Source organism: Miscanthus floridulus, chromosome 5 (assembly GCF_019320115.1).
Source record: "Miscanthus floridulus cultivar M001 chromosome 5, ASM1932011v1, whole genome shotgun sequence".
Lineage (NCBI taxonomy): Eukaryota > Viridiplantae > Streptophyta > Magnoliopsida > Poales > Poaceae > Miscanthus > Miscanthus floridulus.
The window spans coordinates 105,498,662-105,522,974 of NC_089584.1; the positions used below are offsets into that span (position 1 = coordinate 105,498,662).

General features: G+C 45.0%; 4 protein-coding genes across 20 annotated transcripts; all 4 read right to left on the reverse strand.

Moving 5' to 3' along the window:
- Positions 1-2,413: 2,413 nt before the first annotated feature.
- Positions 2,414-3,050, reverse strand: LOC136452885 (non-classical arabinogalactan protein 31-like). The gene is made up of 2 exons (XM_066453470.1): positions 2,846-3,050; positions 2,414-2,724 (listed from the first exon to the last, which is right to left on the reverse strand). The coding sequence occupies exons 1-2, from the start codon at positions 3,048-3,050 to the stop codon at positions 2,414-2,416; spliced, it is 516 nt and encodes a 171-aa protein (XP_066309567.1).
- Positions 3,051-5,951: 2,901 nt separating this feature from the next.
- LOC136452887 (non-classical arabinogalactan protein 31-like) lies at positions 5,952-6,746 on the reverse strand. Its single transcript, XM_066453471.1, has 2 exons — positions 6,377-6,746; positions 5,952-6,262 (listed from the first exon to the last, which is right to left on the reverse strand). The coding sequence occupies exons 1-2, from the start codon at positions 6,744-6,746 to the stop codon at positions 5,952-5,954; spliced, it is 681 nt and encodes a 226-aa protein (XP_066309568.1).
- Positions 6,747-9,266: 2,520 nt separating this feature from the next.
- Positions 9,267-12,362, reverse strand: LOC136450400 (uncharacterized). Of its 17 annotated transcripts, none has more exons than XR_010758336.1 (4): positions 11,404-12,362; positions 11,072-11,166; positions 10,748-10,814; positions 9,267-9,600 (listed from the first exon to the last, which is right to left on the reverse strand). XR_010758336.1 is itself a non-coding variant. In XM_066450817.1 (4 exons), exons 1-4 carry the CDS (start codon positions 11,713-11,715, stop codon positions 9,421-9,423), a joined length of 663 nt encoding a protein of 220 aa, XP_066306914.1. In that variant the 5' UTR covers positions 11,716-12,362; the 3' UTR covers positions 9,267-9,420. The 17 variants fall into 17 exon arrangements, 8 of the variants coding, with proteins under 8 accessions (XP_066306914.1, XP_066306912.1, XP_066306913.1 ...); XR_010758335.1 differs by having other exon boundaries at positions 10,748-10,826; XM_066450817.1 differs by lacking the exon at positions 11,072-11,166 and adding an exon at positions 10,216-10,319.
- Positions 12,363-16,792: 4,430 nt separating this feature from the next.
- Positions 16,793-20,294, reverse strand: LOC136452888 (MADS-box transcription factor 32-like). The gene is made up of 5 exons (XM_066453472.1): positions 19,831-20,294; positions 19,527-19,730; positions 19,361-19,402; positions 17,048-17,126; positions 16,793-16,943 (listed from the first exon to the last, which is right to left on the reverse strand). The coding sequence occupies exons 1-5, from the start codon at positions 20,086-20,088 to the stop codon at positions 16,933-16,935; spliced, it is 594 nt and encodes a 197-aa protein (XP_066309569.1). The 5' UTR covers positions 20,089-20,294; the 3' UTR covers positions 16,793-16,932.
- Between the last annotated feature and the right edge of the window lie 4,019 nt (positions 20,295-24,313).

A 24,313-nucleotide genomic window follows, 5' to 3' on the forward strand; every position in this document is an offset into this window, starting at 1 on the left:
TCACACCAAGAGAGAAAATGAAAAACACGAGAAAAATGAAGGGGATGGAAAAGTCACGGGAATGAGAAAGGACACGGGAAAAGCGAACGAGTGAACCAGGAGGTAAACGTGACCCATCACTTGAGCAAGTGGGAAAGGCTGCAGCTGTCGGATCGTTCGCTGGATTGAAAAGCAGTGAATGGCTGTAAGAATGGAATTGGGTACCAGTAGTTAGCTCGCGGTTACCGCGTTATGGCGGCACTGGTGAGCGACGGCACGAAGGCTTGTGTTTGATTCTAGTTCTAGACTTCTAGATGGAGCACTACCATACTAAAATTGTTGCATGTTTGAACATCTGAATCATTCGAATGAGCTGAACTCTTCGTAAACTTTTCTTTGGGCGGAGCAGGTTGGCCGATGGATACCTCCGCCAGTGCCACGATGTAGATGCGCAAGTCAACCCAAAAAAAAATAGTGCTGCAATTATAGATGTCTAGATGGGACTCGGCCAAATATAATAGGCCAGCACGAGGCTTGTATATGTTTGGCTCGTCCCTAACCATGAGCATGCCTGTTTCTTATAGTGTCGGGGCGGCACACGCCGATGCTTTAGTGTTGTGTTTGGGGGCCCTAGAGAGACACACTGGATGACATGGGTACGATACGATAGAACAGTTGGTTCGTAGAGGCACGTGACCCTAGGAGTATATAATGTCGCCCCGTCAGCCGACGCATCCCACCTTACACCTTAATTAACGTCATTTCTCCACTCAGCCACTTCCTACCATCTCTTGTAGCATCACACTTCGCTCGACCTCTCTTTGGTCTCCATTCCCGTCCCTCATTTGCTCTTGTTTGCTTTATTTCTTGGGTTGTTGGTCGATGGCTCCATCGTGCTTGTGCTGCATGTGCCATTAATGTACCTGACATGCCGATGCCAGCTCGTTCGCTGGGCTGGGGCTGGCTGGGCTGGCTGGCCAGCCCCCTCCCATGAGCACTGTAGTAGCAAACAAGCCAGCAGTACCACTCTTTCACGTAAACGAATCAGCAACGATACGAACCAGCCAACCGAACAAGCCAGGTCAATGGAGGGGGTCTGGGACCTCGATCCTACCTCTAGTGACTACGAATCCATCAGGATGGTGGGGATCGTTGGAGATGAAGAGGATGACGATGGGCAGGGACGCCTTGTTCAGCAACAGATCAACTAAACCCATCAACTTAGCGATGGCGGGGTCTTGAGGGAGCCGAAGGTGGCTGCTGCTAGCAGGCCAAGGCTTTGCAGGGGCTCCGAGCCTAGGAGGACGTCGCGATGGCGGAGATTGGAGCCAAGGCGCTTAGGGGAGGGGGCTCTGGGCCGAGGCGCTATTGGGTTAAGAGGTGCACAGGAATGTAGGCGTCGTCAACGGCTCCACCCACCACTCTGTAACCGGATCCGATGAGAAAGAGGCCCGATCTGACATGGAGGAGCTCGAGTCCGGTGAATACATTGTAAATCAGGAGCGAATCCTTTCCATGTCTTCCTCTCCTTTGTCCCTCTTTCTCATTCTCTCCCCCTCCTCATAGGCGCAGTGGCGTGGAAGCAAAGTGCATCACGTCTCGGTATGCATGGCGGTGCCCAGATTGATGCCCACGGCTGTGGCCCAAATTGAGGCCTATAGATCGACGCCCCGCGCGGCTCATTTCTTTCTTTCTTTTATTTTATTAACAAAGGCGACGGTCATACAATTAAACTTTGGTTAACAGCTTAGTCGACAATGCACACATTTTGTTTTAGTTCATCTGAGGAGGGAAGCAAACATGGTTGCGCATTATACAGCCAAGTTTGCTTTGCTTTCAAATTCTGAATATATGTGGTTGTATGATATACCCAACTTTTTATCTCAATGTATCCTGTTAAGAACTGAAGTAATATAAAGTTTCTTTGTTCTAAAGAAAAACTTTGGTTAACAGACATTGAATCAAAGGCTAGGGAGTTGTCGGATCCTTTTAATCTTCTTGATCGTCTCTGGAATTAGTTATTGTAGTAGTGCACTTTTTCATAATAGCATTGCATTGGTAAAAATAGAGAAATAGAATAAGTGTATTTCTTGGTTATTTTTTGTGAAATTTTATCAGAATGTAGAGGGGTATTTTATTTTATTTTTTAACGTAGAAATGGTTTGAGAATTTGCTTGAGGCTTCTTTTGGAATAAGATATTTGAAATTAAATGAGACACGTTTAGAGATTTCTACTAAAAATGTTCCTCTAAAAAGAGACACACTTCAAGCTGCTGGAAAAAATGGCGATATAGATGTTTTCCGTGGCCAGATTAATGTTACATCGTCAATTATTTTCCCTACAAACATATGTAAGATACCCCGTATATATCTGATTAGTTGCGCGCTTCTCGACGTCCAGAGTCGGCTACGCAGCTACGGAGTACTGTAGTAGCTAGCACTTGGTGGGGTCCTCCGGCGCGAACGTGAAGTCGCCGGCCGAATAGCGCGCCTGCATCTCGCCGGAGAGCGGCACGAACCTTCGAAACTTGAGCGGCGCCCCCTTCGGGTTGGGTTTGACGGCCACTGTGCAGCCGCGCGCCGGCGACCGTGGCACGTACACCTTGACTTCGCAGTCCTTGCTCTTAAAGGCCGCCGACTGCCAATCCGCCAGGATCAGGAAGTAGCCGCCGGCGTCCGTGGTGTTCCACACGGACACCGCCCTGCCGTCGTCGCCACGCTGGCACTGCAGCAGCGCCGCAGCATCTGCATCAATACGTGCATAAAAATCAAAAGGTCACATGTACGTCGTATCAGTATACGGGGCAGGCAGAGATGAGAAGACGACGATAGTGACGGCCGAACATTAATTAGCTAAGCTACGTACTCGGTAGAGGCGACGCGTCCATGGACCGGACGTAGCCGCCGTACCGGCAGCTCTTGCACCAGACCATGCCCTCGACGGCGACGGTGAAGTTGATGTCCGGCGGTGGCTGGGGCAGGCCCATGGCCTCGCCGCGGGATGGCAAGCAGCCCACGGCGAGGATCACGAGGGACAGGGAGGCCACAAGGCATCTCGCGACGCAAGCCATCGTATGATCGTAAGCTGGTGTGCACTCCTATATATCGAAGAAGCCAGAAGCTATGCTGTTTAACGATGTGCTGAGAGATGGTTCAATTTATAGGAGCACGAGGTGGACGGGGTGGGTCACTGTCAGACAGATTCCGTGCTAGGAACAAATGATCGTTTAGGTTTTCACTCTGCAAGGAATATGCGTGTCAGCTTGTGTGTGACAGCTTTGGTTGAGGAAACGGGGCTCACACGTTGGCCGCCGATCACACATTCATATGCATGTGATTCGGCTGTGCATTGCATGCGGAAACTGCATAAGTGGATTATGTTCCAGTTATTTAACTGTACTACACCTAGATGCTAAAAAAGGTCAACCCAATTTTAATCACAATATTTAGGTAGGTCATGTTTAGATCATATGGTCTAAAGTTTAGTGGGTTATTAAAGTTAAAGACAGAAACTTTAGACTACTTATGTGGTCTAAAGTTTTTTTCTGAGGTTAGTTAAACTTTAGACGATGACACGTTAGACTTCTTATTATTGAAACCTTAAGAGCTAAAATAATAGTATAAAATTTAGTTGCTAAACTTTAAACTATGGATCCAAACAGTCTTAGAGGGCCTTAAATTATGTGATACGCCGACGGCCGGTGAAGCAAGCATTCTTACTACCCTCACGAACTAATCACGATGCAGCTATTTGAAGCCTGAAAGCCTCTCTCGCGCTGATGCATGCATGCAGCATTGCTGCCACAGTCCCATGCACGCAAGGATTTCGTTACTTTTTGCAGGTGCTCTGGCCACTTGCCAGCAGGCAGCAGCAAAGGCGGCGGCCATACTTCTTTCTTTGCATACAAATCAAAGGGATGTCCTTTTTTTAAATTTGTGATTGGTGATCACTACCGCAACAATTGGGTTCACATAATTGCCGCCGCCCCACGACCAAAGGGCGCGTGCAAAAGTCAACCCAAAGATCATGTTTCCCCAGTTGGGCTCTCGTGGCAGCTGTGTTTTGCCAAACGCTAAAGCAAGCAGAGAGGCGGCCGTTATTTAGACCAACAGGATTAGAAACCATTCCGGTTGATCAATATTATACAAATTTAGCCGATCATTCCGGCAGAAAATCTATTCCAGGAACCGAACGACGATACACTTGTGATGCAAAAATACCTGTAGGGATTAGGCGATACGATCAATGATTCCCTCTAGCACTAGCGCATGCGTGTACTTGCTACTTTGTACACAGACCCTCGGTCAACTGCGGACATTGTAACATGATCGGATAAGCGGAACCATCAGGTGTATTCGTATATGTCAGCTTTTTCTTTTTCTTGAGATTTCAGCTACTCAGCTTCTTTCTTTTGCTACTGCTCGAAGGAGACCCATTGCGAAACATAAACCCAAAATGGGTCTTCAACGCAATACTTATAGCCTCCAACAGAGTATCTATATGTAAGACCTATTTTAGGTGCCAGGAGAGGCATAACCCAAATCCGATTATTCTCTCTACTGAAGACCCATTTGCAGAAAGGGTTGTCTTTTTGGTATTGTTGTTGGAGAAGACCAAAAATAGGTATTGAAACATTTGCTTATAGCGCTACCCAAAAGACGAATAATTTTTGTATTTTAGGTCATGGTTGTTGGAGACAGTCTAACAGATGAGATTAGTTTTTTTTAGAAACAACAGGATGAAAACGGTATTACAATATAGAAAACGGAAGCGGTCGGTTCGGGATATTTCTATATTAGCAATTAAAGAGTAAAAAAAATGGATGAAAATGGTTGTAAAACCCATTGAAAATAATAAATTTTTATGTTTGGCAAAATTCAGAAACGGTATCATAATATAGAAAATGGTATCATAATATAGAAAACAAAAGCGTTACTTCTGGACTGTTTTAATATGGTAAGAACTTTATAGCTAGGCCCATGATGATAGCACGAAAAGCTTGGGCCTACCTTATAGCCAATTTCTAGGTTTTCAATATTTGTTAAAATGGCCCATGAAGTTCTTATGTTAGAAAGGGACGTGCGAGGCCGTGAGTTGTGTGTATTTTGAGCAAAAATCACCTAACTCGTGACTTGCGACGTGCAGAGTCTCCTGGTGGGCTTCTCCCAAGGCTTAAAAGTTTTTGGTCTAATTTGTAAATTCTATGGATTTCGATCCACCTCTAGAAATTAATTTTTAGAAGCGGCTAGATATTCGCCTGTAGAAATCATTGATTTCTAGAGGCACATAGGTAGAGACGAGCTAAGCAGCCGCATCTAAATCTATTTCAACCGTCTTTAGAAAGAGTTTTCGTGGTACGGCTAGCCACAATGAAAAAAATTCCAAATACGTGACACTAACATTTGCCATGCTTAACGGGATCGCTTGCACGTGACATCTAAGATTGTTTATTGGAAGCTATGCACTCTTCTAGAAGATCGACCTGAATGTATTAAACCAAGAGGTCCAGCTAGCTCGCTGGTTAAAAACCATGGTTGCGGCGTTGCGCAGATGCTTCCAATGTCCAGATGCGTGATTCGAGATCTGATCTAGTAGTGTTCAGATCGAGCATGCAACTTCGCCGCTGCAAAGCCGGCGATGTCAACACCGCACACTATAGACACACACATACAAAAATGAGAAAGGACAAATGACAAATTTTAAAAGAAATAAAGAACTAGTACAAAAAAATGTAGCCAATTATGAGAACTCAATGTCACCGACAACAATCGACGATAAATTAACCGAAGTATCGTCATCACTGCTAGAACTGAACTTCCACTGCTAGAATGTAATGTAATTGAGCTAAGAACGCAATGCCTAGCCAGCTACTTATCACTTACTGGCTGGCGTCGAATTGAACGTGCACGTCGGCCACGTACGCCCCATGCGCCGACCAGTGGTGGTCATCTGAACGAGGAGGTCGTCGTCATCAGTAGGGGCACTGGCCTTTGGCGGCGGGGGCGTAGAAGAGGACGCTGGTGGGGGTGTAGACGCCCTGCAGCCCCGCCGGCGGGATCGTCCTGGTCTCCCTCACCAGGGAGAGCCCGATCCACTGGTTGGGCGGGTAGTAGGGCTTGCTGCACTGCGGCGTCGGCGACGAGAGCAGGTACATCTTGCACGTCCTGCCGTTGAAGTTCTTCATGTCGTAGAACATGATGAGGAAGTAGCCGTTGGCGTCCGTCACCGTCCCCGTCGCATTCACCACCTTCCGCCCGTAGCACACCATCATCGCCGTCGCCCCTGCATGCATGCAATGCATGCGCAACGATGTCAATGCGTGCATATTATATGCTCGGAGATCAACAGCTAGCGTTTGTCGCTCACACGTAGCTATGCATAATAATGCGTGCGTACCTTGCAGAGGCGACGCATCGATGCCGGTGTTGTAGCCCTTCCCCTTGCAGCTCTTGCAGTAGATGGTGCCCTCTACGATGACGAAGGGAAGCGGCGGCGGCGGCGGAACGAGGGGCAACAACGGCGGCGTAGCGTTGCTGTAGGCTGAAGGCGGCACGGCATTGTCGCCGGGCGACGACTGCGGCGGTGACGCACCATTGTTCACGGGCGGCGATGGCGACGGCGGCATGGCGCTGTCGTAGGCTGATGTCGGCGCCCTGGCCTTGTCGTCGGCGGCGACCTTCGCGTGGCGGGCGGGGTACAGCAGCGCCGCAGCGGCGAGCGTCGCTACGGCCAGAAAGGCCCGGCTACTCAGTGAAGCGGAGGCCATCTGGGTTCTTGGCTTGGCACGCTCTTAATTTGACTAACAATTACTACTCCGTAGCTCTTAACTGAAGAGCTGGAGTGGGAATATTGAAGTGGGTGACTTGCGTGCTCTTGGACTCAGTCTCGGACACGAGGTAATTTATAGGGCGATCGATCTGAGCCACTGGGCCTCCGTCCACATGGCAGCTTGTTGCCGTTTGACCAGACGAACAGCGCGCAAGTTCAGCTCAAATCAGATTCCCTTCACAGTTAATGAGTCTATTCGCTTGTTGATTTCAACCAGAGTTTATCAGTCATGATATAATATTTTTCTCTCACAACAAACAAACATCAACTGGGTTTATCAATCTAAAAATCAACCAGCGAACAGGCTGAATGACTTTGTTGGCCTTGAGAGAGCAGGCTGCATTAATGCCAGACTAGGAGTAGAGACAAGTCCAGTGCTCTGATCTAGGAGTAGAGAAGAAGCTTGCCATCGCATTGCCATTTCGGCTGTCTGGAGCAAATGAGTGAGAACAGAGAACGGTAAAAAGTCCCGTTCGATGGGAGGTTTTACCAGCGGGCATCAGGCACAGGCAGAAACGTTCTTCTCCGCCTCGTTCTCCCGTCAGAATTCAGAAAGCTCGTTTTGCGGGTTGAATGCATCGTAGAACTCAAAGAAATCGACACGCTCGTGCACTGAATACGTATGAATGCGCGAGGCCGGATCGGTTTGCGCGGAGAAGAGACTTGGTTTGACCGCACCGTAACGATCATTGCGCCTCCTGCGGGCAGCAGCTCCGCGTGCCAACCAGTTGTTTAAGCGCCCCGGCAATAAATGCATCGCTAGTTTATCTGCAATTTGCTCCATCACACGCTGGTTTATTGCGTGTCAGGTGCTTAGCTGGTGCAAGACGTGCAAGTACCAGTAGTAACTTCATCGATCGCGGCGCTGACCGTTTCACCGTAGAAACACTAGCACTAGCATTCTCACGCCGAGAAGGGCGTCTTGCGGTCTGGCCGATATTGAGGGGGGTGTTGCAGGGACTGGTGCATGTTATATTGGACGTTTGGATGCTTTTTAGGAGAGCTAAATATGAGTTAATTATAAAACTAATTATATAGATGGAGATTAATTTACGAGACGAATTTATTAAGCCTAATTAATTCGTCATTAGCATATATTTACTGTAGCACAACATTGTCAAATCATGGCCTAATTAGGCTTAAAAATTCGTCTCGCAAATTAGCCACAATCTGTGCAATTAGTTATTTTTTCGTCTATATTTAATACTTCATGCATGTGTCCAAACATTCGATGGGACAGAGACTAAAATTTTCTGGAACCAAACACCCCCTAAAGCCCTAAAGCTGACCGATAAACCGATCGAAGGTGTTTTAGTACGAGAGAAAAATATTTTAAATTCTGGCAGCAATGGAGTTCGTCCTCGTGCTGGCCGCCACGGTAGTCTTCGTGCTCGTTCTGTCCCTCTCGGTGGCCTCCGCATGTATGACCACCCAGGCCGCCGTCTCGGAGCCGCGGTGGCCCCGTCGTGCCGGCGCCCTCCACTCGCCTGCAGGTGCTTTCCTCTGAGATCGACGTCAGCTGGATGTCATCATCTATAGATATTATATATACTAGGTAGCGTATCCGTGTGTTACTACGGGACAGAAAAACTTTTGTACTAAAAACACACAGATCGCACAATAAGATAACATACGGCCACACCTCGCCAATGCACCGCCATTCTAGCCACCTCAAGCCCATAGTGAGCCCCCACACTTGCCTCGCTCGCCGGTATATGCTCGCCATGGCCACCGCCATGGTCTCTCCACCTAAGAGGCCCAAGACCCTGCCTTTTTCTTTGTCACGGTACATAACACGCACACACGCGCACTCGCACTCTGCACTCGCACGAGCACAAGCACGGCCTTGTCGAGCCCACAACGCTCTAGAACGCCGGTGCCAATGAACCGCTCCAAAGGCTCGCCATGGCCGGAGCACCACCACGGCAAGCTCCGTTCCGGCCATCACAAGCCTGTAGAGACCCTAAAACCCCAGGGCGAGCTCTGCCTCGTTAAAGGACATGCACTGCACGTAGCCGCGCCCGAAGAAGACCCCTAGGTTTCCTAGTTGCGTTCGCAACACCAGGACGGCCATGCATGGTGGTGACTGAGGTCGCCTACTGCAGAACTGATTAGAACCAAATACACCTGCAAATAGAGACTCAAACTGACAAGCTACTACTCATATTTAAGAATAGAGTGATATAATAGGTAGTGCTAATCCCTATACTGATAGCTAGTCAAAAATAGCGTAAACCTCTTCTCAGACCTTACTTATCAACGAGCTTAGCCAGTGTTTTTTCCATGCACAATAGTTGCAGTGTGATAATATCAAACACAACAATATAATATTATTTAGCTATATTGAAGATGGAAATTTTTGAACTGACATGGTACCGAGAGATCATTATGTAACAAGTATATTATATTTGGAGCTAGAGCACCTGAAGGAAAAGTGACGCTTTGAACAGGGTAAATATTTTTGTGTTTACCGTATCTAGTATTGACATGGTGCCGAGAGATCAATAGAAATGTACGAAGCAAAGGTAAAATTTTGCATAGCTAATATTTACATGATTAATAACAAAATGACGAGATATCTCTTTGGAACGTTGACTATCACTATTATTCATCTAATTTTTACATGTCATTAGATGTATCGTGATAATATGGAGATATGGAGTAAGGCAGGGAGTGCCTTTCTTGCTGGAGTAGAAGTATTTCCTTCTAGCTTGGGTAGCTGAATGCCGGCATCGACTAACATGCTGCCTTGTGGACCACAAAATTGAGATGTATAGTCCAAAATTTGATATCTGCACTATGTAAGGTAGGCTGAGACTTGTAAGAAATAGAATATCATACCTAGATATTAATTGTACAAAGTTAGTAAGGAAAATAAAGAGCCTATGTAGCGAACTGTCAATGTGATAGCAAAGAGAAGCAAAGGGGGGAAAGTTATCATGATTTCAATAAGAAACATGAACATGATGGGTTTCGTAACACATCCATTAGGGCTAGTGGTTTGCAATCATGAGGCATGAAACAGAGCAAGGAAAACACAAGGGGGGAGATGAAAGGAAACGTTAAAATAGGTAACCAATAATACCAGCAGGTTGAGCAGGTAGGAGGAATGGGGGCGTCATACATCATTTTTCAGAAAAATGATCCATGTATAACAAACAACAGAGAACTGAATTAAACTAAAGAGAACATGGGGCATGTCTAACAGTGACTTGGAAACCTTCATTTGTAAAAAAAAAAAAATTGGTTTGGAAGGGAGGCGATGGTGGAAGCATATGATAAGATACGTTGATACGCAAGAAAAGGATAAAAGGCCAAAAATAGCTGCAGGCCATCCTTCAAATCTACAGGCCAGTATGGTATCTGAGTCATCTGCAGATTAACTAAAGAGGCATGCTGTTGCTTGCCTGTAGAAAGAACAGTGTATTGCTTTGACCATGTAGGATTACGATAGGCATGAAATTGGGCAGCAGGTAGTGTGTGGTACGAAAACAAATGGAGCCATGCACAACTGCACATAAACAGAAACGAGGAGAGTAAAATTCTAATTACTATAGGCATGAAAGCAAGGGTAGCAGGTAGTGTGCGGCATGAAAACAAATGGAAGCATACACAACTGCACCTAAAAAGAAACGAAGAGAGTAAAAATCTAAACATGTGTATTTGTTATCATGACTCGTCCTTCTTAGTTTTGGACCCAAACTGTAAGTCTCTACAAACAAATATACAACGTAGCTATATCACATATGTAGAAGCCAAAAGAGAAAGAAAACTGCTATATTCATCCAGTGAACATCATCTAACGATGCATGTTTTTTCCAAGAAATGGAAAGTGTACTTAACCAACAAACTGATAAAGGGCATGAACAACAAACTGCACCAGTTAGCACTGAAAGCACAATATAGCCGAGCTAGTCAAGAAGCAAGTTTGAAACAAACCTCCGGTGTGCTGTTTTCTTTGTAGGCGTACGGATAAGTCATTTGCACAAACAGCCGATGTGCACACCTGCAACCAATCCTGACCATAAAGGTTTGAGAACACGGAAAGCACAGGGACCTGATACAGGACTGCACCATGGTCTGCTGTAACGAAAATTGTTAAAAGAAGCATACATGAAAGACATTCTAATTCAGTTCCTATATGCAGGGTATATATATCCTAAAAGTATCAGGTGATTTCATTGTGTGATGTAACAATAAAAAGGGTTAGAAAAATACATGGGAAAAGCTGTCATTACACATATGCCAGTACTATAGTGGTACCTTTGATTGTTCAAAATCATAAAGAAGCACTTAAGTATCTGAAGTTTGGAGGATGCCAATAGGCTCAGCAATTGGGATGAATATTTCTTTTAGTCCTGCACACGCACAAACAGGCTTTGGGGATTAACGGAGATTAGCTACTTGAGGCCCAGGCAGGGGAGTCAATGGAGAGGCCTCGAATCTGATGTCCCTGCGGCGGACCTGAACCCTGAGACGCCTGCTGATGTAGGCACCAGGTCGCCGGGTTTTTGGTCAGAGATGAAAATGGAGGGCCACGACAACTCCATGGAGATTGAACCCCAGATCCAGACCGAGAAGAAGCGGACACAAACCTCGACGGCGTCGATGTAGTCGAAGACAGCGGCGACATAAAAATTGGGGTGCACCAGACCTGGGCAGAGATGAAGACGCGTGGCAGCAGGCGCGGCGGCGTGGCGTCCTCCCAGCTCGGCGCGGCAACCAGCACGGCAGCAGGCGTGGCTCACTCGCCGGCCTGGCGACAGGGGTGGACGGAGCCGGGGCGCCTGCATCGGCGGTGGCGGGGCGAGCGCCGCATCCACGCGCGCTGGCACCGAGGGAGAGGAAGCGTCGCTGGCCGGGGAGAGGAAGAGGGAGGCGACCAAGCGGGGGGGCGCAGGCAGCATGGCGGCGGTCGGGGAGAGGAAGTCGTCGCCGTGACTGACGTCGAGTAGGGCGCTGCTGCTGGTGCTCGGAGGTGGGTGCCGCCTCCTGTGAGGATCGAGAGGTGCCGCCGCCGGATCTGGTCCACGCCGCTGCAGGATGGGGGCGCCGCCGCTGTCGTGGGAGAGAGGGCACAGGAACCGCGGCTGCCGCCTCGCGCCCTGCGGCTCCGCGGCTGCCGCCTCGCGCCCTGCGGCTCCGCGTCGCCGCCGAGGCAGCCCATCGTGGCGGATCCGGAGACCAGGGTTTCCTCACGTCTCGCTCCCCTTCCCTGGCGCCCTGGTGGCCGGCTCCCTGGCGTCCTGGTGGCGGGGCCAGCACTGGCCTGGTGACCAACTTGGCCGGCGTGGTGGGCTGCCCTGCACTCCTGGTGGAGGGGGAGGGGAATCGAACCCACGTCCGCGCGCGTGGGGAGATCGCGAGGAGGCGGCGGCATGGGCGAGCGCGGCGCGGATGCGACGGGGAGGGAGAGGAGGCGGCGGCCGGGCGCGGCGGCGAGGGAGAAGTGCGGATCGCACTGGCGGGCAGAGAGTCGGGGTGGACGTTAACTTTCCCGGTGATTACCATCCTTCTATTCGGCGGTGATTGACCTTCCTTTGCCGGCGCGACGCGGAACGCACGGACGGGAGGAAGAGCGAAAAAAAAAAGTCACATAAAAAAATAATCTTATTTACTTTTGTTCTTTTGTAGGATATATTATTGAATGCTTAACCGCCTACTGCCCGGACCAGACCAACCCACTAGATAATTCAATTCTATCTCAAATCATTGGAGACCTCAACCAAAGCGGACCAAAGCACGAGCGTGCGGCTTGGGTTACAAACCCGCCTAAAGCCGAAAAACCCAGACCACGAACAGCCTGAATTACACTTAAACTTATAAGCTATAATATAGTATTTTTTTCTCAAAATAAATCAACGAACGGTACTTTTTAGTCTAGCTTTTAAATGAAGTGAACAGGACCAGCTCTGCAATGTAGGAGAAGCAAGAGACAGGATGTCAATTTATAAGACGTCAATTTTCTCATCGACAGACCAATAGTCGCTGAAGCTGCACAAAGAAGATCACCCACAATGTAGACCTGGCCATTGGCCCATAAGACCAATCTTAGCTGAATTCAGATCAAAAGGGAGATAAACAAAGTGGCTAATAAACTTGTTAAACAAGCTCGACGGACTAACTCTACAAGGTCTTGTCTCTACTTTTATGAAGCACTACCGATCATTGTTCCTAACGTAGACCTTGGATGGGGCAACTTTTTCTTTTTGTGAGAGGGAGCCGGCAAGAGAATTGCCTGTTATATTAAAAAAAGTAAATCTAAATAGGTACTATATAAGACTTTTAAAAAAATTGTACATGATTTCATCAAAGAAGAAAGAAATTGAGCCCGCAAAGAAAAAATTGGGTTTAAGAGTGATGTCTGAGCGTAGATAAATGATTTGCTCCCGCCATTGCCCAAAGTGCTGCCTCCTCTTCGATATTGTGCAAGATTAGGTGATTTGGAGCCTCTTTGTGCTCGAAGATCCTTGAGTTTCTTTCTTTTCACACCTCCCAACACACCAAAATGGTGATCGAGCGTACTCCCTAGCGATTATGGGGGTGTGCTCCATGTTTTCCCACCATCATTGTCGTGTCCACCTAATTGGTCGAAGTTCTGCATTGCCCAACCAAGTTGCAGCACCCTGCAAAATATGCCTAGTGAAGCAGCAATCCTAAAAAAGGTTCATCGTTATCAGACACCCATTAGCTTGAAGCCTATCTGATGTCCATCTACGGTTTTGATAGCTAGCCACTGAGAAGAATTCGCACTATGAGGGTGCCCAGGCTTTCCAAATTAGGCTATTAAAGTTGGCCAATGTGTAGCTATGTTTGATTTACAGTGCTCCAAAACGGGACAAATTCTAAAAATGTTGAGCTGTGAAGTTTGCATGATCGCTTATCAAGTGCTATTTTGCAAGGCTTTGTGGACCGAAATCTTTTTCTTTTTGGAGATATTGAGAATGTCTGACGCCAAAGTCTAGAGGTCGTTGCCCATGTAGCAAAGCATTGTTCAAGAAGGAGGTCCTCCTGCCTTCTCCCAATAAGATGGATGTTGCTACTCAAAACAGGAACCTGTTTGTTGAGTTGCATGGGGTGTTTGAACCAACCCACACCCTTTCTTCATGATTCCATTCATGACACAAGCATCTTAATCTCATGGCCCTTATAAAATTTCCAAGATGAACTATGCCTAGCCCCTCAAAAGAGTCAGCCTTTTGGAGCGTGACTAGTTCACTTTGCATTTTCCCACCAATCAGTGTCTCGGAGCCGGCCCACAAAAATATTTTGCAGGCATAGCGGGTGTTCGCTCGCTGCAGCCTGCTAGTCGCAAGCACCCACTAGGCCTAGTGGCCTCGAAACTGCCCAACCCGCCCCTACCTCAACCTTTGGATGTGTGTTTTTTTCTCCTCGTGTTAATTTTCCTGTGGAAGAATTTTTAATGGACATCTCCTAGTTTGATACTTGAGATGGGAGGGCGACCGAACTAATCGGCGAACGCTCACTAACAATGAATTGAGCGAACGACATTCGAACATCTACAATTTCTTCTTTTAGAAAAAAAAATAATTCCCATGTCTTACCATATTTGATACTGCTATGCGCTCCGATTTAATCTTTTGGTGAGTGCACGACGGACACCCCTACGCCCATACCTTTGACAACACCCTGACACAATCTAAAAAATCATAATATTTATTTTAAAATACTATAACTGCTAAATGGTGTACCATTTTTTAATTCTGTTTGCACCGATGTGTTATATGCGACGAGACGAACAAAATTAGACCCCCACTTACATATGTTTCGAAGAATTTTATTCTAGTAGCAATTTATATGTATCAACTTATAACATATAACTTATAACATATAACATTAGCGTATAACTTATAACATTAACTTAGAAACACAAAATTTATGAAACATAACCTATATGTACCAAAGTTATTAAACACAAAAGAGCGAATTACCTTATAACTTATGCCAAAACTTAGAAACACAAAAGTTATTTAACACAAAGTAACAAATTAACTTATAACTTATAACAAAACTCAAAAATACAAAAAGTTATAAAAACACAACTTATCTAAAAAAAGTTATCAAACACAACTTGTGTACATAAGTTATTTTATTCAACTTGTGTACATAAGTTATGCTATACAACTTGCCAACATTGACAAAAAAAATTAAAAGAAAAATATTTAAAAGAAGGATAGAAAACATAAAAATTGAAAAGAATACAAAACTATAACTTATACCAAAACTTGGAAGCACAACTTATGTAAAAAAGTAATCAAACAAAACTTGTGTACATAAGTTACTTTATACAACTTGTGTATATAAGTTATTCTATATAACTTGCCAACGCTTGAAAAAAATAATTAAAAGAAGGATAAAAATGAAAAATGAAAAGAATACTAAAAAAATCACATAAAACAAAACTAAATAAAAATAAAAAGATAAGAAAAAAAAGAAAAGGCTAAGTCTATAAAGGTTGTACACGTGAAAGTAAAAGTAAAAAAAAATGAATAAGACACATCCGTACATGTCGCATAAAAAATTTGTTTGAGCGTAGCCCCACCGCGTCCGTTAAACACAGCGTTGCCTGTGATTCACCGTGATGCACCGGAAAAGGAAAGAAAAATAGGACAAGGAAAAGAAAACGAACCAATCCAGGCAGGTACGGTCATTCACCACACTAGAATCGCGTGAGCGACCGTGGGATTGGAATTAGTGTGGGAGAGGCCCTGTTTGGCTCTCTTGCTCTCTCAAGGACAGCAAGGCCCAGCACTCGTGTTTTGAACGGTCTTGTGATAAGCAAGAGAGTGGTTGCTTGTTTCTCTACGTGGTTCCGTTTCGGGCTGTGCACTCCCTATTCCCTAAGTTTATATTTGATTGACAGAAGAATTATTTAGTTGTGATTAATTTATTTGGGTGGAACAAAACTCTATGTTAGGGAAAAACATTGCTCACATAGAACATTAAAATTTATGCACATGGAACAAAATCATGAAATTCGTTGAACAAAAACATATACAACTAGAAAAAAAATTGTATGCTTAGAAGAAAGTGACAACTATTGAACGAACTCGGGGAACATAAGCTTGTTGTACACCTGCGTGCTGTGCCAAGTTCCTCTAGCTAGATAGGCTGAATTTTGCTCAACCTGGGCCCAAGTAAAAAAGAAAGAAAGAAAGAAAGAAAGAAAGCTAGCTATCCTAATAATTGGACATGGTCCACTTTCATGATAGCTCTGTACAATGCGGCTGGACCGTATAATTCAAGATTTTTCAAAAAAAAAATTGAGCAGAGTATAATTCCAGAATTTTCAGACAGGCCCAATCTTCTACCAACACTGTTGGGCTTGGCCCAGTTGTGGAGTCCTTGCCAGCAACAAAATCTTGCTCATCGACTCATGATCAGACGGTTGCCGTTTCACACATCCTTAGGGTTTCCTCTCCGCCCATAGCACAGCCGCCGTTAAAAGGCCAGGAGGGGCTGCCTGTGCCGGCTGAGGCGTTGCGCGGCGGACTGGTTGTGAATTGTGATACCCCAAATTCGTTTACGCTATGTTTATGTTTCTTCTTTCGTTTGATTTTGTTTTCTCGTTTCTCGTTGCTATTCGTCTTCTTCCTTGCTTCTCGTTGCTTAATCTTGGGAGCAGTGATGAGATCATTTTAGTATGATCTTTGAGATGTGATTATCGATCTCTATATTGCTACGTTCTTGCTGAGCTCCTAGCACCATGCGCACATATTTTTAGTTCTATATTCTATTTGGATTCAGGGTTCAATCTGGTTTTAGCGTGATAACTCTTGGATTCAGAAACGCAGAAATTTATCTTCCTGCGATATTCTTGGCGCTGTTTCCCCCATTCCTGGTTGTAGCGTTTTCTTTTGGCCACTAACAAGGATATATTTGAATCGAAGAAAGACTCAAGTGCTAAAGGTAATTTCTCCCGTCTGAATAAAAACATTAACACCAAGCTGAGACTTGTTTGATCAACTAGGACAACAACCACTCAACCATAGCATACAAGAGTACAGAGGCATCGATCGCAGAATTGACGTGACTTTGAATCTCAAAACAGTACTAAGAAACAGAGCATAATCTTCGATCCATCCTCGAGCTTCCAGCCAGCGTTAGTTGAAACCTGCACTTGTTTGCAGAAAGCTTCAGGTTAGGTACTGCTACTGAAAATAGTTGGTCTGAAACGAAGTTGAGAAGGCCGCCGCATAAGGATTGGATTGTACCCACCCAGCTTGAGTTCCAGGCCGCTGCTTGGTGGGGTCGACCCTCCTTCCCCGTTGTTGTTCGAGGCCTGAGAATGAGCAAGCTGCAGGCAAAAAAATACAAGAAATTCGGCACAGATTAGAGACTAGATGCAAGAACATACGAAAATAGAAATTTCTATAGTACACAAAGTCAAAATTAACATAGTCTGCACTAGATGCAGAACATACGAAAATAGAAATTTCTATAGACAAACGCACAAAAAATCAGAATTAACAAAGGAAACAAAATTGATTGATGTGCTCACAAAGCCAAGAATAGCTGTTAGTTCACTTTACCTAGGCTGCATCGGCTACCTGTACATAGCATGATGCAGCTGCTTGTAGTAGCACTGTAGTCTGTAGTAAAGCGAAAGCCGAAAGCTGTTACACCAATCCACCTTCAAGAGCAAGAGCATGAAGGGTCTACATGTTGTAGCCTGGCGACCGTTGCGTCACTTTTTCGGCCTTAATGGAGCAGCGCTGGTGTTCGTTTGGCTGATAAGCGAGGACTAAAAGTATCGTTGACTGATTTATTATAGAAGAAAAATATTATTCGTTGACTAAAAAAGTATAGATTATAAGTCAAACGAACAGGCCAATAGCATGAGTAGCGCATGGTTCCTCTGAATGGATGGACAGCTATTTCTCTTTGCCTATACTCCATTTTCGCTGGAAATCACCATCCTACTACTCCATTGTGAGTGTCTATTTTCGTAGGGAACCACCGTCCCATTTCACTGAGCGTCTATTTCTGTAGGGAACCAGTATCCTATTTCATTGGATTGAGTGTGCAAGCATGAAGGAAATGCCTATTTTTGATAGACTCGTATAGTTGCTACAATCTGTATACATACTCTTGGCTCGGTTTCAACTATCAAGTTGTACTCTCCTCCATCTCAAAAGGAAAGATGGGAGAAGTCCGACCGTCACCAAAACGATGAAAGCTGAACTCGAGTTGCTGAATAAAGTTCCCAAATAAGCTGAGCTCAGAAAGATTGTTTGTTTATCTGCTATAAGCGGCTAAGGGCGTCACCAATGAAGACTAACACTCCTAGTGGTTTTAGTACAAATAAAATGATCCACGTAGACTAGAAAATGTTGAGACTGTTACTTTACAGAATGTGAACTATCACTACTTGTGGTTTGTAAAGAAATTTTTTTCTTTCAGCATACATCACCTTTATTTCCTCTTCCTCTTCTTTTTTAGCATAGATCACATTCTCTCTTCAAGCATATGTAGCTTGTGCAAGCCACCATGACAAATATAGAGCACCTATTTTTTTATCCGATCCTACATGGCACTTAGGGTTACAGGTAAAAAAGAGAAGCCTAAGCCGTAGGTAGGAAGATTTTTTTTCCTGTTATAAACTATCTGTTGGGTTGTTTGGATGGTGCAACGAATCAATGGTTTGTTCGGCTGGTATTAAAGCCGGCTGAAGCTGTTTTGCTGCGATAGAAAAATACTGTAGATTCTAGCTGATAAGCCGGCTGATAAGTTCAAACGAACAGGCCGAAATGTTCTTAGACAAAGAAATGTACTTAAGAGAGTTAAGCTCACATGCTACCTCTTTATACTGCTCCCTCTGTCCACAAGATGCAATTAACGTTTTTTGAAGTGTCAAACAAATTTAAAGTTGAACAAAGTTATAAAAAATACTAAAATTTATAATACAGAACAGGTGTCATTAAATTAATTAATTAATAATAATAATATATTTTTTCGTACAAAATCTACTTGGAGACATAAATGTTATACTATTGTTTACTATAAATTTCATCAAGTTAAAGTAGTTTGAATTGAATAAATCAAGTAGTTGCATTCTTTTGTAAATTGTAAAAGGAAGGAGTACGTATTTGGTAGCCACACATCTACCCAAGTAGCAGAAAATAACAGGTGGTTTCCAAGTTAAATTATGGATATGAACAGTGCTTCTAAAATTGTAGTATCCAACAGAAACTGGGCTGGACTGTCCAGCCGCCATCCGGGGACTACCGGTAGAAGTAGAATGGGCCTATTTCAGCAATGCTAGTGCAGTATCGGGGTTCTGAGCGTCTGGCTCAAAAAAAAAAAAATTCAGTGCTACGTTTGACTTATAAGTCATACTTTTTCAGCTAACGAACATTATTTTTTTCTCAAAACAAATCGGCCAATATTTTCAGCCAAACGAACAGGTCATAAGATGCCATATTTGTGCAGAGGCACTCGTGCGCCGTGCGTTACGATTTGCGAATAGTGGAATAGGAACACGAAAGAAGGGACTGAACAGTAAGATTTGCAAAAAGATCATTTGCTCACCTTGTCCCACAACCCGTAGCGCTCCTCGTGGCGTCCTCTGATCTGCAGCAAGCAGAATCGAGAGAAGCTATCAACCATCTAATCTAACTAATCTAGGGGAAGACTGGCCAGGGCACATCAACATCATCACAGCAGAGGTGTGCAGTAGGCGTGATGCGATACGTACGATGTTCTCGAGGTAGTTGATCTCGCTGCCGATCTTGCGGTCCTTCTCGGAGCGCACCTTGTGCACGGCCGCCTCCAGGTTGTGCTCCAGCAGCTCCAGCGACGGCACCGTGTACTGCTCCCCGTCGTCCACCGTCATGAACCGCAGCTCCTTCTCCATGAGCTCGCACATCTGCTCCGCCTTCTCCAGCTCCGCGCGCCGCTCCTGCCGCCGTCGTCGTCGAGCAAGAGCATCATCATTAGTTCATTACTGCTAATAAGAGCATGCATGCTTTGCCACGTGCTCTACTCACTAACAAAATTACCTGGCGAATGTCGGTCCAAACCTTGGTGTGCGTCACGGCCTCGTACCTCTCGACCAGGTCCTTAACAGAGGGGACGGTGGGCGAGAGGTAGTGGTAGAGCTTGCCGGAGGTGGAGAAGAGGAGCAGCAGCAAGTCGACGTCGCACAGAACGGAGAGCTCCCTGGCCTTCTTGAAGAGGCCGTCCCGGCGCTTGTAGAAGGTGGACTGACGCTGCGTGGGGTTCTCGATCCGCTTTATCTCGCTGCGGCCCCGACCCATGTCGTCGTCGCTCCCCTCCTCGTCCCCAACTCGCAAACGCGCGGCGCCGCAGCCCCTGCCCCCGCGCGCCGCCACGGACCACGGCGTTGTTGCGAGAATATGGAAACCGAGCTAGCTCTACCTCGCTGAGCTCGGCACCGTGAGCTGCTCGCTGGATGTAACAGTTGAGAGCGGAGGCGAAGCGAGCGAGCGAGACGGTGCGTGCCGAGCCGAGCTATTCGTTGCCCGAGGGTGAGCCGGCGAGGGTACTGGTGGTGGCAAAAGGCAGTAGGGCCTTGTTTAGATACACTCAAAATTCCAAGTTTTTTCACTCTCTCTCCATCACATCAATTTTTAGCCGTTTGCATGGAGCATTAAATGTAGGTAAAAAAAATAACTAATTGCACAGTTTAGTTGGAAATCACGAGATAAATCTTTTGAGCTTAGTTGGTCCACAATTGGACAATATTTATCAAATAAGACGAAAGTGCTACTATTCATCGGGTTGAAATCTTTTCACGATCTAAACGAGGCCTAGGGCCTTGTTTAGTTACCTTCAAAATTTCAAGTTTTTTCACTTTCTCTCCATCACATCAATTTTTAGCCGCTTATATGGAGTATTAAATATAGGTAAAAAAAAATAACTAATTACACAGTTTAGTTGGAAATCACGAGATGAATCTTTTGAGCCTAGCTGATCCACGATTGGACAATATTTGTCAAATAAGACGAAAGTGATACTATTCATCAGGTTGAAAAAACTTTCAATCTAAACGTGGCCTAGGAGTATGAGGCCAAGTGCTCGTAGCAGCGAGACATGATAGTCTAGTGACTTTACTCTAGCTGCTCCACGCTCTGTCTAGCCTCTAGGTAGCTTTGTCGTTGTGTCAGGTAGTGCGTGGCCGCCGGCAGTTGGTTGGTCGTTCGTTCCCCACTGGCCCCTGCCCCCTGCCCGTTGCCATTGCCACTTGCAAGTCGCACACTGTACTGCAGGCCTTGCAGCTTTGCAGTTGCAGGGGAAGGAGGGAGCACCGAGCACGGGCATGGCTGGACTGGCATTGCGACGTGCATGAAGGGACAGAGACGTGTCGAGGGCTGAGTACAGTGGATCCATCGATCATATCCTACAGTACTCCTACGTAGGAGTGACGGTAGGCTTGTAGAGTATAGAGTATATATAGTGGTGGCTGCTGTATTATTACAAGTACGCACACGCACCTACGGAGTACGATACAGGAGTAGACGTGACCCATGCGCTTCGCGTTTTCTTTGCATTGCTTTTTCTCTGATAAGGATAACTTGGAAACACATATGTACTCCATCCATACGTATATAAACTCACACCAAAAAGCTGAGATGCAAAGTCATATTTCAATTGGTTGTCTTGTAGTGCACATACAAGTGAAATTTATGACTTCTTCAAAAATGAATTTACATCCCAACTTTTGCATGTGAATAGATATATAGATGCACTACATATGTGTCAAGTTTTAAAAAAAAAATCAAGTCACAAGAGTGCATTTTTTAAATTAGTTTTTTTCATGTTTCCACGTAGTAAGCAGTTTCCACCACATATTTCCTCATCAACCAAATAAGCTTTGTCTTCTTTTACTTCTACTAGCAAATATGTATGTGCATTGTAACGAGACGTAAAAGTTGTTGTGTGGTTACCTAGAGATGCCCTTACCAAAGATAACTGAGCTAGATATCTTTGTTGAATTTATTTGTGCTTGACTTAATCTTAATTACTTCAATTAACTCTAACTTTCAACACCCATAATGAATACTAGGTGCAATAATTGTTTTCGTATGAGAAATTATCCGAAGAATGACTCAGCTTAAATGATGGCTAGCTATATTGTGTGCAATTTTTGTGGAAGAAGATATATAATGTACCTCTGGTGGTCTTGAACTCGTGATCCTTGCCATCACGCCATGGGTCTACATTTGCCATTCGTGAAAGTGAGAAGTATGGGATGAAGGAAGATACAATCTACCCCTCTGTCGTTCCTCGGACTTCTGCACCATTCTCCTCGTTTCGGTGGGTCTATGACTCTATGTTACCATTGGTGAGAGGAAAAAAAACATGGGAATGAGGAACGACTTCTCCCTTGGTCTTATGTTTGAGAGACTAATGGACGAACTTTAATATTAAAGTACATATAGATGTAGATTTTGATAAGACAGAATGGACCACTCCATTATTTTCATTCTTCCATCGGTCAAGACATTAGACATCATACATAATTTTATCGTGGCTTCACGTCACATACAAAGTAAAGCGAATCATCGGCCAAAACTAACGATGGTAAGATAGGTCCCGTTCGCTTTGTTGAAAAAACAAACCGAAATACTGTTTCGATTGATTTACTGTGAGAGAAAAATACGATTCCGACTGAAATAAAACAAGCTAAAAAATACAGATTATAAGACAAATGAACAGGGTATTCTCTTTTCTACTAGCATGCATACAGCATAGTACTAGTACATATGATCACTTCACAGTTCAAAAAACAAATGCCCGATCGATACTGTAGAATGAGTGTGTTCCCTGCCTCCCTGGTCCACGGCCATCCGCGCGCGCCCATCCGATTCCGACCGAGATCCACATGAGCTGTCAACCCCCACTATTGCTACTCTTATGAGTGTTTTTAGGTTTAGATGTTTTTTTTTAATCTAGTGTTTTTAGATGTTAGTTTTGTGACTTCAAGCAACTTTTGTCTCTGGCCCCCCCTTTCCTAGTCGACTGAGTACCTTTTTTTTTCCCCTTTGGGCCCGTTCGTTTCAAGCGGAACGGAGCGCCGAAACCGATCCGGACCGAAAGGCAGCTGTATTTTATACCCGTTAATCATCACCGGAAGCGTTCCGGCTGAAAATCAGCCTAAACTAACGGGCCCTTAATCTTGCGCAATCCCTGAGCTACACGTCGATCGTGGAAGCCTCCGGCCGGGCTCCAGTTTCCCGTTTGAGCTAGGAATCGCGCCTAGCTCCACACGAACTGTTGGCCTGTTGGGGGCGCGAATCGGACATGACAGGCAAAGAGCCCAAAAAAACGCCGTCCCGGAACGGGAAAACGCCCTTGTTGGGTAGGTAGGACGTAGGCGGGGAAGTGAATTCAAGCACCTGCGGGCCAGTAGAATTTTGTAGGATTCGGGGCGGACTGGCGGACAGTGGACGAGGGTGAGGCGGGGACGGCAAGTGGTGGCGCAGCTACAAATCTTCGCAACAGTAGCACGGCACGGCATGGCCTAGGCCTACCCTTCTGCTCGCCTTGGTACAGGTATACAGTAGACGTGTAGTATAGTGTATAGTACAGCCATACAGGGAAGAGAAAGACGACTCCTCGCGCCTCACGGTCACTGGCAGTCTGGCACGCAGCAGCGCAAGGCAAGCAGTGCGCACTGGTGCTCTCTCTCTCTCGGCCGCTGCTCATGTGACTGATGCGATGCGACACAAGGACCGGAGACGATGCGACCTGGAGTATCGTATAATCCCTCCTTCCTTAGATAATTATCCCAGAAATAATTTTAACTAATTTTATATAAAAATATTAATATTTATGATACATATTAATATTATTAGATAGATGGTTGATTCTATTTTTATAATAAATTTATTTGGAGATATAAATATTGTATGTATTTTCTATAAATTCAATTAAACTTATGACACGGAAAAAAACGATAGATATTTTGGGACGAAAGGAGTACTTACTCTGTATTTTTTTAAATATCACTATGGTATTTTTATTTTTCCCGAGGGAAAGCTATGCATTTTTATTGGTCATATATTTTTTTATTTTATCTAGCTTTATAAAAATATTAACAATATTTGTATATGTAAATAAGCATATTATAAAAATAGATTTAACGATCTAATATTTGATTATACTAATTATGTGCTATAAATATTATTTTTTATATATTTAACTAAAGTTTAGTACCTTTAACTTTTCAAAAAGTGAGAACAACAGTTAAAATTAAAAGAGGATGGAGGGAGTAATATCCTGCATGCATCTTGCGATCTTGAGGTGGCCTCATCTGCACGCGCTAAACAAAGACACTCGAGGTGGCCTCCCAGCCGGCTCCTGCGACTCAGTCAATTGGTAGCATTTTGGGCGGCGTGAATTAATCCTACAAAATTGGGCATTTAAGTAGTGTTCTTGCCATTTTTTTCTTTTAAAAAAAAAGGTGTCTAAGGCCAATGCGGCCAAGCTGCAACAAGATTGCAGTCTGGCAGTTTGGAT

Coding starts and splice junctions, on each gene's coding strand:
- LOC136452885 (XM_066453470.1), bottom strand. CDS start 3,050: ATGGCTTGCGTCGCGAGATGCCTTGTGGCCTCCCTGTCCCTCGTGATC. Junction 2,725..2,845: donor GGACGCGTCGCCTCTACCGA/GTACGTAGCTTA, acceptor GTATTGATGCAG/ATGCTGCGGCGCTGCTGCAG.
- LOC136452887 (XM_066453471.1), bottom strand. CDS start 6,746: ATGGCCTCCGCTTCACTGAGTAGCCGGGCCTTTCTGGCCGTAGCGACG. Junction 6,263..6,376: donor CGATGCGTCGCCTCTGCAAG/GTACGCACGCAT, acceptor GCATGCATGCAG/GGGCGACGGCGATGATGGTG.
- LOC136450400 (XM_066450812.1), bottom strand. CDS start 12,319: ATGGTAATCACCGGGAAAGTTAACGTCCACCCCGACTCTCTGCCCGCC. Junction 11,167..11,403: donor ACTACATCGACGCCGTCGAG/GTTTGTGTCCGC, acceptor GTGCGTGTGCAG/GACTAAAAGAAATATTCATC.
- LOC136452888 (XM_066453472.1), bottom strand. CDS start 20,088: ATGGGTCGGGGCCGCAGCGAGATAAAGCGGATCGAGAACCCCACGCAG. Junction 19,731..19,830: donor TTTGGACCGACATTCGCCAG/GTAATTTTGTTA, acceptor CGACGGCGGCAG/GAGCGGCGCGCGGAGCTGGA. Junction 19,403..19,526: donor TCAACTACCTCGAGAACATC/GTACGTATCGCA, acceptor TGCTTGCTGCAG/ATCAGAGGACGCCACGAGGA.